This window comes from Myotis brandtii, unplaced genomic scaffold (assembly GCF_000412655.1).
Source record: "Myotis brandtii unplaced genomic scaffold, ASM41265v1 scaffold320, whole genome shotgun sequence".
NCBI classification, from domain to species: domain Eukaryota; kingdom Metazoa; phylum Chordata; class Mammalia; order Chiroptera; family Vespertilionidae; genus Myotis; species Myotis brandtii.
In genome coordinates this window covers 2,853,161-2,865,460 of record NW_005362270.1, presented here as the reverse complement: position 1 = coordinate 2,865,460, position 12,300 = coordinate 2,853,161, and the positions used below count along the sequence as shown (strand labels likewise).

Here is a 12,300-nt window from a genome sequence, read left to right as displayed (position 1 = left end):
CACCCCCCCCCCCCCCCCCAGGGCTATATACATATATTTTAAAGAACTTTAAATTTTATTTTTAAATTACACTTTGCAGTTAATATTTTGTACTAGTTTCAGGTGTACTGCATAGTGGTTATCGTATACTTTAATCACATACTTTACAAAGTGTCCCCCCCCCCACCCCACCCCAATATTTCCAGGGAGTCTAAAACCTACACTGCTCTGAAGATGGGTATTTGGGATTCATCTTTTTAAAAGCCACCAAAAAGGCAGCTGCCTAAGAGGCCACAGACTTAGAGGAGAAGATCCAGAAGGAACTGAAGCGAAGGAGACTAGAGCTGGGAGTTGAGAGGTGGAGCCAAGGCCTGAAAACCAGAGCTGTGTGATGAAATAGGAAACTTCTACACAGCCTCTGCCCAGACCCGCCGCCTACTGGGGCCTTAAAGCGAAAGTGCTGATTGCTGTTTCTGTGGAGACAATTTGACCTTTGAACAGAAGGCTGGTGTGTTTTGAACGATATAAATTAGCGTGTTTTGAATGAATAATACAAGTCAGAGGGCAACAGGCAAGTGTCCCGTGCTTGCAGTCGGCTCAACACGCATTCTGCTCCCGATTGCTTCCTGCAGGGGAATTCAGGGTGAGTGTTTGGGGAAGCAGGGCTGTCAGGGCAGGACAGAAATGGTCCCTGGGAAGGCGGCTTTCATTGTGCTGTGTGTGTTTCTCTCGTCTCAGCAGGTAGCACAGTTCTCAGAGGGCCCATCGATTCACATCCTCGGGGGGTTATTGATCAGAAATACTTGGCTGCAAAATTCAGGGTCCAGTTCATGTGAATCTATGGAGAGACTGTTTCTTGACTCAACACACTGTTTTTAGATTTTTTTGCTTGAAAGGAGGGGGAGGACGTGCTCCTGATGAAGAAAGAAAGGCTTTAGGCTCCTAAAGGAAATGAAATTGTTGTTTCTTGATTAGGCATGTTAACTCTTTTTGGGTGACCTTTGGCTCTCTTATTTTTTGTGTCCTGCCCCCACCCTCTCCTCCAGCTCACCCCATGTGTTGGTGTTTGGCCAGTTTTTAACTGCGCTTCCTCTGAGTTCTCCTGGCGGGCATAGACTTGATCCATTTTCCCCTGTGGATGTGGGGGTCTGGAACCAGCTCAACAATGTGGCCTTAAGCTCTCGGCCCCTATCAGGTTGCATCCGTATTGCTAAGGGCTCCCTCTCCAACAACAAGGCTAATCCCGTTGGAGGCGGCTCAGTTGTGGTTTCTTGGCCTCTGTGTTGTTGCTTCCTATCATTCATACTTTGCAGTGTGCAGGGTTCTGCTTTCTGCTGCAAAGAAGTGGGGAAGCCTGGCAATTTTATATTGGACTTTGAGGAGTCCCCCAACTTCAGTAGTAGTGTATCAAAATTCAACTGGGTTTCTATTCTTCTTCATCCTCTCTGAGAAGTTTCATTCAATTTTATTTTATTTTTTTTTTGCTCTCTTATCTATCATTTAAAAAAATTGAATTCCTCAAACATTTACTGAGCCATTAATATATGCCAGGCACTATTTTGGGAATCAAGGGATAGAGTGTTGAACAAGGTATAATTCCTGCCCTTGAGGAATAATTTATCATCTAGAGTAGTGCTATCCAATAGACTATTCTATAATGACGAAAATGGTCTATATCTACATTGTCCAAGGCAGTAGCCACTAGTTAACTGTGCCTACTGAGCAGCAAAAATGCGGTGTGAGTGAGGCATTACATTTTAAATTTTATTTTTAATGAACTGAAATTTGATTAGCTGCATGTGGCTAAAACGGAGAGATGCAGCTGATAAAGAAATAATAAGCCCTGTTTAGATTCAGACAACCTGTTACTTACAAGCATAGCTAAAGGTGCCAGCTCTCGGGGTCCTTGTCTCACACCCCAAAGGGCAGCTCTGAAACAAAAGGAGCCAGATGACTTCCACACAGCTGGGACATAGCCTGTGGTGGTGAGAAGGTGCTCTGGCCTGCAGCAAAATGGTCCTAGAGCCTGCAGCTCTGCCCTGAAGGGCTGGGGGAGTGAGGTGCAAAGTGCTGTGCTATTCTGGAACGGGTTTCTCAAGATAAAAACAATCTCATTCTGTCTCTGTCCCTCTCTCCTCAGCTCCCACACTCCACCCCAAGACAGGCTTTCTGTGATTACCTGGGTATAGCTTCTGAATGCTGGGAAGTTAGCTACATACAGAGTCCAAGACTAGGATGAGGCAAGAGAGGCTCCTGGGATCCAAACTTTCAGAATTTGAGGGGCTTGGCGATGCCAATACATTTTACTACTTAGGTGCCCTTTTGCCTCACCTTTTGTTCTGACCCTGATAGAGTGACCAGTGATCTCTGAGTTTCAATTCTAAATTGGTGGGAGGAGAACACCCCTGGCACGTCTTGAATCAAGTATCTGGACCTGATCGAATCACACTGACTCCAGGGTTGAGGTCACGTGGTATAAACATAGATACTGAGCGTTATTTTCTTGGCTGTTGGGGGGGCAATTCCCAGGTAAAGAGGAATCAGGTCTTGGGGAAGAAATCTCAACATCTTATATTATTACAAAAGCACTATTTAAGTAGAGTACTTTTATTACATTTCTGGTGTTGTTATTTTCGTGCACATTATGAATCTCATAGCTCCCAAGCATGTACATGGTATGATACATGTGTATCAATAGGATCCTTAAAGTTTTAGCCTATTGTTCCTGTCCTTGAGGAGTTTGTAGTCCACTTGGGGGGATCAGAACAGAGGCGGGATGCCTGCTGGAGAGTGGGTACGAAAACAAGTCAAATTAATTCAACTTGAAAATAAAATCTGTTAGAGTGAATACTTTGTATAGAAGTTTTGAGAAAGAAAAGAACAAGAAGACCTAGGAATGGATTTGTAAAATAGGGGGAATCACTGGTCCCTTCTTTACGATCTTGTTTGGGGGAGACAAAGGAAACAGTAGATACAGAAGCTTGCAGGAAGGATCAGATCAGAAAATACCCACAGAGCATCAAAATGCTACATGGGACATGGGATTTTTAAAATGATTGTCCCATCTCACTAATATGAATGAAAGACCCATGAAGTCTGAACTGATGCCACCTTCTTCTGTTAAGAACTTCCCGGGTATTGAGGAAAAACATTCACAATTATTCAATTAACTCAAATGGTCCAAGACTTTAGGTTTACACAACATGACCAGTAATGCCGGTTATCGATAGGAGATCAGATTGGGAGGGAATGAGGTCTTTGCAGAAAATCACTTTAAAAAAGTGCAAAAAGGCACTTTCCTCTTGACCATCGCCTTCCTCCAATGACTCTTTTTCCACCGTGAAGGACTGGACACCAAGAGCACCTTTTCTGTCCCTGCCAGTTTATTTTCTCAAGGCTTTTCTACTCACAAATCTAGCCCTGAAAGTCTTGAATTCATATTCTCCCATAAAAAATTAAGGATCCCTTGGAGAATCAAACTTTTTGAGGGGACACCTACTGCTACAATGTGTGAGAAGATATTATTAGAAAACCCCCCACACTGCATACCTATGTCAGAGTCTCATAGAATCATTTTTTTTTTCAGAACTAAATTTTGGGAAGACCTCACTCTTTTCTCCCCCCTGAGGAAGTGGTAACTGTTTCTACGGGAATAATTAGAACAACGCTGACCAGGTTGGGTTGCCTTTTTTCCTTCGGTTTTCACGACTTCAGTGCCAAACTCACAGCCCACAAAATGCTCTACTTTTCATGCTCCGGGTTTTCTTTTATCAATGCCTCTGATTCTAGCTCATATTTTCCCAGATCCCTATTTTATTTTTATTTTACTCTGTATTTGTTTGTCTGTAAACAGGTTCAAATCCTTTGAGAAATGAGGATTTGAAAAAAGGAAGGAAGGAGAGAAAGGGAGAAAGAAAGGAAGAAAGAAAGAAAGAAAGAAAGAAAGAAGAAAAGGAAGGTAGGAAGATAAGAAAGGAACACCCCAAATTTTCCTCATAATTGAGCAGAGTAAGAAATGGCTGATCAAATATACATTATAGTTTCTTTACTACAAACTAGAGACAAGATCATAAAGTTTTGTTTTCCCTTAAAAAGAACCAATAATAGGAACTGTGAAAGAGTGGGAGGTCAGATTTACAAGGGCAGGGAGAGCTTAGAGACAGAAAGTAAACACACCACAGTATATTTTGTGTTTATGTGCCTGTAGCCCAGGTAGGCAGAGGGCAGAAAATCAGCACTGGTCGTCCTCTAAGCCCTTCCTCATGCACCTTTGGGTTCCAACAAACACCCTGTGAAATTGGTCCCACGGGTATTATCTCCACTGAGGAATTAAAGCTCAACTGTCTTAAAACCACACAACTAAGATTTAACACACTGTTATATAATGGATAAGACAGGAGACTGTGGTGCTGGACCCAGCTTGAATTTCCAGTTCTACTATTAATTATTTATGAGACTTTGACGTGTCACTTAACCTGTTTCCTCCTATTTAAACGAGAATAAGGGGCACTCTCTGCGCAGTTTCCTCGCCCTCCTCAAAATGTTCAGCAGACCTTGTACTGTCTCCAGAAATCTAACTTGGCTGGACCTCACACAAGCCTGGTCTGGACTTTTCCCTTGGAATTTTCTCCAATGCAAAGCCTCCTCTTCTGCTGCAGGGCAGTCGCCAATGTTCCAGCTGACAGCCACCCCAGCCAGTGCGCTTTCTGACGAGCCTGTGCACATCCGAGCAACAGGCCTGCCTCCGTTGCAGCTGGTGACCCTCGCGGCATCTCTGAAGGATGAGAAGGGACACCTGTACCGGTCCAAAGCCTTCTACAGGGCTGACGAGGCTGGTGAGCTGGACCTGAAGCAGGCTCCTGCAGTTGGAGGCGACTATGTGGGGGTCCATCCCATGGGCCTCTTCTGGTCTATGAAGCCTGACAGGCCTTTTGGGAGGCTGCTTAAGAGGGATGTGAACAGCCCCTTTTTGGTCACTCTGGACTTATACGACTCAGTTTGCTCCCACGATTCAGCCACGGCTCAGCCCCGGGCCAGCCAGGTGGTACAGCGCTGGTTCCTCAGCCCCGGGACGCAGCGGGTGCCCATCCGAGAAGGCCGCGTGCGGGGAGCCCTTTTTCTCCCTCCAGGTGAGACTGGTCTTCGGTGGTGGAGAAAACAGTGTTGAAGGAAATAAAGACAAAATTAAAGGGCATCAAAGTATCGGAGAACTAGTATGTCCCACGATCTATTAAAACGAACTTGCCCTTGTGTGTTTGTGTGTGAAGGTGGAATTCATTTTGCACCGCCTGGGCTCTCTGCTGGACCCTCTTCTCCCTCTTTCTAATCTCATTCTCTCCTCTCTTTGCTGTTCTCAGGGGAAGGCCCTTTCCCAGGAATCGTGGATATGTTTGGGGGTTTAGGGGGTCTAATTGAATTCCGAGCCAGTCTGCTGGCTGCCCACGGCTTTGCAGTCCTGGCATTAGCATACTTTGCCTATGAAGACCTGCCCAAGCTACTGAGGGAGGTGGACCTGGAATATTTTGAGGAAGCTGCCAACTTGCTACTAGCTCATCCCAAGGTATTTAAATTTTTTTTTCATTTTACCTTGTAACCTTATAGCAAAAGACAAAAAAAAAAAATCACAGATGTCTGTTCTGATCATTTTACCAGTCTGTTTAAACCTGGTCATAGTACAACAGTTTACAGTTAAAATGGGAATGCTATTATCTACCTTGTAGGATTGATGCTCATATCTGCCTTAGGGGACTGTGGGATTGATTGGAGATCAGCTTAGTGCTTACTGGCACGAAGAAGACAAGAAAAAAAAGGGGTGGATATATTATGATTATTTTCAATGGGCAGAAAGCCAAGACTTATTGCCTTTTAAGTGCTTGCTTTGCCCTAACCGGTTTGGCTCAGTGGATAGAGCGTTGGCCTGCGGACTGAAAGGTCCCAGGTTCCAATCCAGTCAAGGGCATGTACCTTGGTTGTGGGCATATTCCATGTAGGAGGTGTGCAGGAGGCAGCTTATCGCTGTTTCTCTCTATCCCTCTCTCTTCCTCTCCGTAAAAAAATCAATAAAATATATATTTTTTAAAAAGTGCTTGCTTTTTATTTACAATGGGCTCTTCAATGTTTTATCAGGTGATTGTGATGACAGAAGGGTGTTGGGAATACAATTGTGAGCAAAATAACTTACCAGGTGGCTATGTCTTTGCTGTAGTCTACCCAGAATGCTGGTCCTTTCCTCCCTTGTCTCTCAGACTCTTTCCTCCCCTCTGCTCCGTCAGCCTACAACAAGGAAGGACCCACTCCTCTGACCTACTGCTTTTCCTGTTGGACGGTGTCCTGAAATTCACCTGTCGGTAGAATTCAAGTCTTTTCTCATTAGGATTAGCCTTTGGGTTAATGGACGTGCAAAACCTCTGTAGCTGTAAAATGCTACTTAAATAGGAACCACACTGACATTATTTGAAAGAACCCAGGAAACCTCTTCTCCTAGCTGGAGAGAAGAATTTGATTCTTCAGAAAGCTCACCTGCCTCTGCTTTTAGGATGTAGATTGTTGCTGGTGCATTAGATCCTTCAGGCTTTTATAGAACTCTGCCTTTGATAAAGTGTTTATTTCTATTGTTTCCTTTGAGCCTCAATAACAATCCTGCAAGGTAGGTAATACTATCACCACCCCCCATTCCCAAGACAATAGGCTTAGAGAGGGGAGGTGGGTAGTGTTCAAGTTGTAAAAGCTGGTGACCCCGAGAGCCAGGACTCCCTCCTCACTTGTTCTAATGCCCGTCATACTAGCTAGTGGCCTGTGGCCCGGCTTCTCAGTGGATGGCCTGCCATGGGTTCCCTTCATTTTGTGTTTCAGATCCGAGGGCCAGGCATCGGAGTGCTTTCCGTGAGCAAAGGTGCAGAGATCGGGCTGGCCATGGCCTGCTTCCTGAAGCAGGTGGTCGCCACCGTCTGCATCAATGGGCCTACTGCCCTCTATGACTTTCCGTTCAGGTACAGGGGTCTGGTTATGTCACCCATTCCCTCCTTTCTGGAGCGTATGCAGGTACACGTCTCAGGGGCTGTGAGCCTCCTCCACTACAGGGGGGACCCCCGGGAGAAGCTGAATCAGCGGAGCGTGTTTCCTATTGAAAAGGCCCAGGGTCAGATCCTCTTCATTATAGGAGAGGATGACCAATCGACGAATAGCAAAGAATATGCTAAGCAGGCCCTGGAGCAGCTGAAGAGCCATGGGAGAAGCAATGGAAGGATGCTGCTCTACCCAGGGGCAGGCCACCTTCTAGAGCCGCCCTATGCACCCCTGTGCTACGCATCCCGTATTTACCCCGTTTCTGCTCTCCTTAATAACCCTATTTCCGTTTCCTATAATTATTCCCTTTCTCAACCCCTGCTCTGGGGAGGGGACCCTGCTGCGCATGCTGCAGCCCAGGAGCACGCCTGGGGAGAGATCCAGAAATTCTTCAGGCTACACCTCACTCAAACCAGAAGCCAGCTCTGAGCAAGCGCTGAGGCTGAGATGGAGGAGGATAAGGCAGGGATGTGGTGAGGAGAGGGGCCCTTCTGATTTCTCTATATTCACAAACATCTTGAATAAACTGCAAGAAAACTGGACGAAATCAAAGGACCAGGGCATAGGTGCCTCTGAAGTATTTGACAAATTTGTATGTACTTTGAATTTTTGTAAATTAAATATTCGTGTATATGCACCAGGAAATGTTGCTATTTCAATGCAAACTGAATCTTTTGTACCCCTGTTAGGGATGTCTTGGGTCCAGGTATTGCCACCATCTGAACTCTCTTATCTAAGTTGGCATCTCTAAAAATGGTCAATTTGATGTTATGTGATTCATGATGAGATGTAAGGTAGAGTGCCCAGAACTACCTCTAACAACACTGTTGAATTTGAACTTAAACAAGCCTTTACATCAAATGTCTTATTAATGTGGTGGCTAGAGAACAAATTAAATGGCACTTACAAAAAGACAGTCAAACAAATCCAGATTGTGGGTCATTCCATGACCTGGTCTCTTTATTTTTATTTTACTTTATTTTTTTTAATATATTTTATTGATTTTTTACAGAGAGGAAGGGAGAGGGATAGAGAGTTAGAAACATCAATGAGAGAGAAACATCGATCAGCTGCCTTCTGCACACCCCCAACTGGGGATGTGCCCGCAACCAAGGTACATGCCCTTGACCGGAATCGAACCTGGGACCTTTCAGATCGCAGGCCGACGCTCTATCCACTGAGCCAAACCGGTCAGGGCGACGTGGTCTCTACAAGTTGATTACCAACTGACCTGGTTTCTTTACAACTTCGTTGCATGAAAAATTTGCAATGGAGGGATCACAGTGTCATCTGAACTCTTCATATAGAATTTGATGTTAACAATTATTTTCCCTCAGTGCTCTGGTCTTTTTATTTTGGCAAGTGTAATGCTTGCTATAGATTTCCAGTTGATACTTTAATTTTTTTTTTTTAGAATAGGATGCTTCTTTTTATGCCTAAAATATATTTCTTATTACAATTTCAATCAGGAATGGGATTGAATTTAATCAAGTGCCTTTGTTGTTTATTTACATGCTATCTCCTTTTCCTCTTAGTTTGACTCACCAAATACTTGTCTATTCTAGTGATCTTTTCTAAGAATAGCTTTTGGTTTGGTTATCAGTCAAATCTGATTCATCAATTTCTGTTTCTTTAAAATAAATGCATCCCCAATGAGAAGTCTGATTGTTACTCCTTTGTGGGTTTTTTCCTTCTTTCTTTGAAAGCTTTTTACAATTTTCTGTTTGTTCTTAGTGTTCTGAGAGTCCATCAGAATGTGACCAGGAGTGGGACTATTATTTCTGTTTTATTTTGCTTGATAGTCTATGGGCCAAAAATTATCACATGTTCATGCCTAAAACAATCACAGGCATGGGAAATGAGACCACCATAACATCTTAGACAATCAAGATTTACTACCCATGGGTATGGAGATGAGCCAAGCATCCATTGAAGAACATGTCCATCTGGTGGACAGTGAACAAAAATGAGATCCATTACTAACAAGGGCTATTGAATTGCCCAACAGCATGGTTTGCCCACCTGCTTTTCCTTAGTAATCTTCATAACAAATGAAAGCTGGGGGCAGTGTTCTTCTGGTGAAACCACATTTCAAGTGTTTTCTATAACCTATGGACAAAGATGACTCCTGAACTGTCTTGTCCAGACATTTTGATTCTCCAAGCTATTCCCTCCTTCCATGTATCCTTTGCCGGCCTGCAGAAGTCCCTTTGGTTTAAATTAATATGTGGAAGACTTGTTATTTTCCTATTTAAGTGCATATGTGAGTCCCAGTGATTTTTACCCTATCAGATTCCCTTTCCATGGTGGTTAGACAAAAGACAACAGTTTATGTGCCTCTTAATACACAAATAATTCTCGACCTGTCAGCCCTAAACAGTCTCTGGATTTTCTTTATCTCTAAGGCTTGCCACTCTATTGTTTCATTGTCATGTTTTAACCATGTCTGGGTATTTTTCTCTCATTCTTCGTATGTGCTCTTCACAGATTTCTGTTGCTTCTGGTGGAAAGTTTTATTGGTTTTGAAATCTGTGCTGCATATATTCTTGGTAGCCTAAACTTCCTCCTTTCTAGTAGTATCCAATTGGGTCCCTGTGCTTGGAGAATTCTAGACTTAATTCCAGCCCCCACAGGTGAGTGCTAATTGGTGTGGACCAATCATATTGGTCTTTTCTCTTCATCCAGTGATTAGTGTAGGCTTGGACATGTGACATCATCTGGCCAATGAGATGTCAGAGACATCTGAAGATAATGGAGATTGAAAGAGACATTTGGGAATTTGGGGTGAAGTTTTCCTTGTCTTAGAAAACAAAGATATGGGAGATTTTCCCTTTGGATGTTGTTTTGTCTTAAGACTGAGGATATATTGGGGCCATGAGAGCAGCCAGACTGAGGACAAAACCAATACACAAGGTCTGAGCCAAATGAGTTGCAGAGAGTGGAACGAGGGCTCTAACTATGTTGTTTTCATAGCTGTTTAACCTTTGGATTTTTTGTTATTGGATTGAATAAATTTCCTTATTTGTTTAAGCTACTTACTGACTGTGGGCTTGTCTGTTATTTGTACTGAAGACTATCAGGATCGTGGACACTCTCCCTTGATCTGGACTGAGGCGGTATAATAGGATAAATTGCACAGCCAAAATTTTAAAAAGAAAATTGAGTGAGAGGAATTAAAAATCAATAACCATTTTGAATTTATTTATTAGACTTTTAAAATTTCACTACTATGTATTGTAGTGAGAGGTGACTGTGTTACATTTTCTTTGTGATGATGGGATAGTGAGAAGTGAAATCTATGGTGAGTAGAGTCACCTTCAGAGTGGAGATGAGCTGACAATACGCCATCTATTTTACAGAAACGCAGACACAAAAATGCTTATTGAGTGTTTACTGTATACTAAAAACTCTGCTGAAGGCTTTTCACAGTTAGTTACCTGATTTAATTCTCACATTAACTTCTGGTGTACCTTCCCCTTTCAATGCTCTCACTTCAACAGTGAGCACCTGGTGAGGCTGGGAGTTCAACTTGCACTGTAATTCAGCCAGTCACAAGATAAGATTCTGGGTTTGATTTTTAGCAATCTCGGCCCTGTGGCTAGAGGAGATAAGGATATTCTTCAGAGCACACATAGAGGCTTTCAGATCATTATGGGCACATAAGCCCTGAATTAAAATCCCCGAGTTCATCCTTTTCTTCTTCACTTTGTCCAGTGACATTAAGATCAACTAGGTGATCTTACATTCGTTAGTTTACCAACCAGTCAGTACCCAAATCTGTATTCGTTGAGGTTCTCCAAAGAAACAACAGCAACAGAATGTATACAGAGAAATACATTTACTACAAGGAATTGGCTCATGCAACTGTAGAAGCTGAAGAGCTGCAATTGATAAGCTGGAACTGAGGAAAGCTGATGTAAGTCTAGTCTGAAGGCCTAAGAACCACGAGAGCCACTATGTAACACCCTTTCCATTCTGGGAGCCGTGTCCTGGCCCCTCCAGAGTCACTTACTGGTGGCCGGGCCCTGAGGGCCAGCTTTCTGCCTCATTCACGGGGAACGCCCTTCCTTGAGGACGGGGACCTCCTTGGTGCCATCCAGAGTCTGGGACCACAGGACAGTGGGGATTTTGTGTCCTCTTGTGACCCTCCTCCGCACTCACCTGGCCCCACCAGCCTGTCCACCTGACCACCTCCAGCTGTTGAGCGGGCCCCAACCCCTGGCTCACCTGACCACTTCCAGGTGTCCACCTGGGCCCAGCCCATCCAGGGGGTCAGGTCACCACTTCCGGCTATCCACCTGGCTCCTTCCCCTCGATGACGTCCCCAGGCCCGCCGGTCCCCGGGTCCCGCCTCCTTGCTGACCTGACCACTTCCGGGCCTTCACCTGGGCCCAGGCCCAGCCCACCCCCGCGGTCACGTCATCACTTCTGGCGGTTGACTTGGCCCCTCCCCCTCAACGACGTCACCACTCCAGCTGGTCCCTGGGCCCCACCCCCTTGCTGACCTGACTACCTCCGGGTGTTCACCTGGGCCCAGCCCACTCAGGGGTCATATCACCACTTCCGTCTGTCCACCTGGCCCCTCCCTTTTGATGACGTAACCACTTCTAGCTGGTCATCTGGACCCAACAAACCCTGGCTGACCTGACCACTTCCGGGTGATCCCGAGGCCCTGGTTCACCTCCTAACCACTTCAGGCTGGTCCCCTAGGCACTCCCCCTACCTTTCCAGACACTGCGTCCCCCGGGTCACCTGACCAGTGAGCCACACTGGCTGGGCTACCTGGCTCCTCACACAGAGTGGTGGGGCTTCCTCATCACGGGAAGTTGGGTTAAAGGCCTAACACCCACAGCCCACGAACACCTGCTGCTCACAGGATGCCCTCCACCCCGTGGGGAGGGCGGCAAGTTGCTGGCCGCCAGCCCTCCTTTAAGGCAGCCATGGGGGTCCATGAGCCTTGAGCCTCCCCATCCTCCTGACCAGAGGGGCATCTCACACTGCAGTGGCCTGCGACCCAGACAGCCTTGTCTGTGGGCTATGTTCTCTCTATTTGAACGTTGATGGGGACTTGTAACTGCTATAAGCAATACAATGTGCCAGAGATTTGTGCAATATGACCTCCAAATCTAATCTAATAAAAGAGAAACATGCAAATTGACTGCCCCTCCCCTACCCCCCAAGCCACACCCACCAGCCAATCAGAGCGACTATATGCAAATTAACCCAACCAAGATGGCGGCCGGCAGCCAGGGAGCT

General features: G+C 45.2%; 1 protein-coding gene across 4 annotated transcripts; it reads left to right on the top strand.

Annotated features, from left to right (window-relative positions):
* Window positions 1–434: 434 nt before the first annotated feature.
* Window positions 435–7,949, top strand: LOC102262596 (acyl-coenzyme A amino acid N-acyltransferase 2). 4 transcript variants are annotated; one of them, XM_005870670.2, is made up of 5 exons: window positions 542–622; window positions 3,566–3,654; window positions 4,638–5,108; window positions 5,337–5,539; window positions 6,832–7,949. In XM_005870670.2, exons 3-5 carry the CDS (start codon window positions 4,649–4,651, stop codon window positions 7,471–7,473), a joined length of 1,305 nt encoding a protein of 434 aa, XP_005870732.1. In that variant the 5' UTR covers window positions 542–622; window positions 3,566–3,654; window positions 4,638–4,648; the 3' UTR covers window positions 7,474–7,949. The 4 variants fall into 4 exon arrangements, with proteins under 4 accessions (XP_005870731.1, XP_014398722.1, XP_005870732.1 ...); XM_014543235.1 differs by having other exon boundaries at window positions 3,833–5,108; XM_005870669.2 differs by lacking the exon at window positions 3,566–3,654 and having other exon boundaries at window positions 435–622.
* The last annotated feature ends 4,351 nt before the right edge of the window (window positions 7,950–12,300 follow it).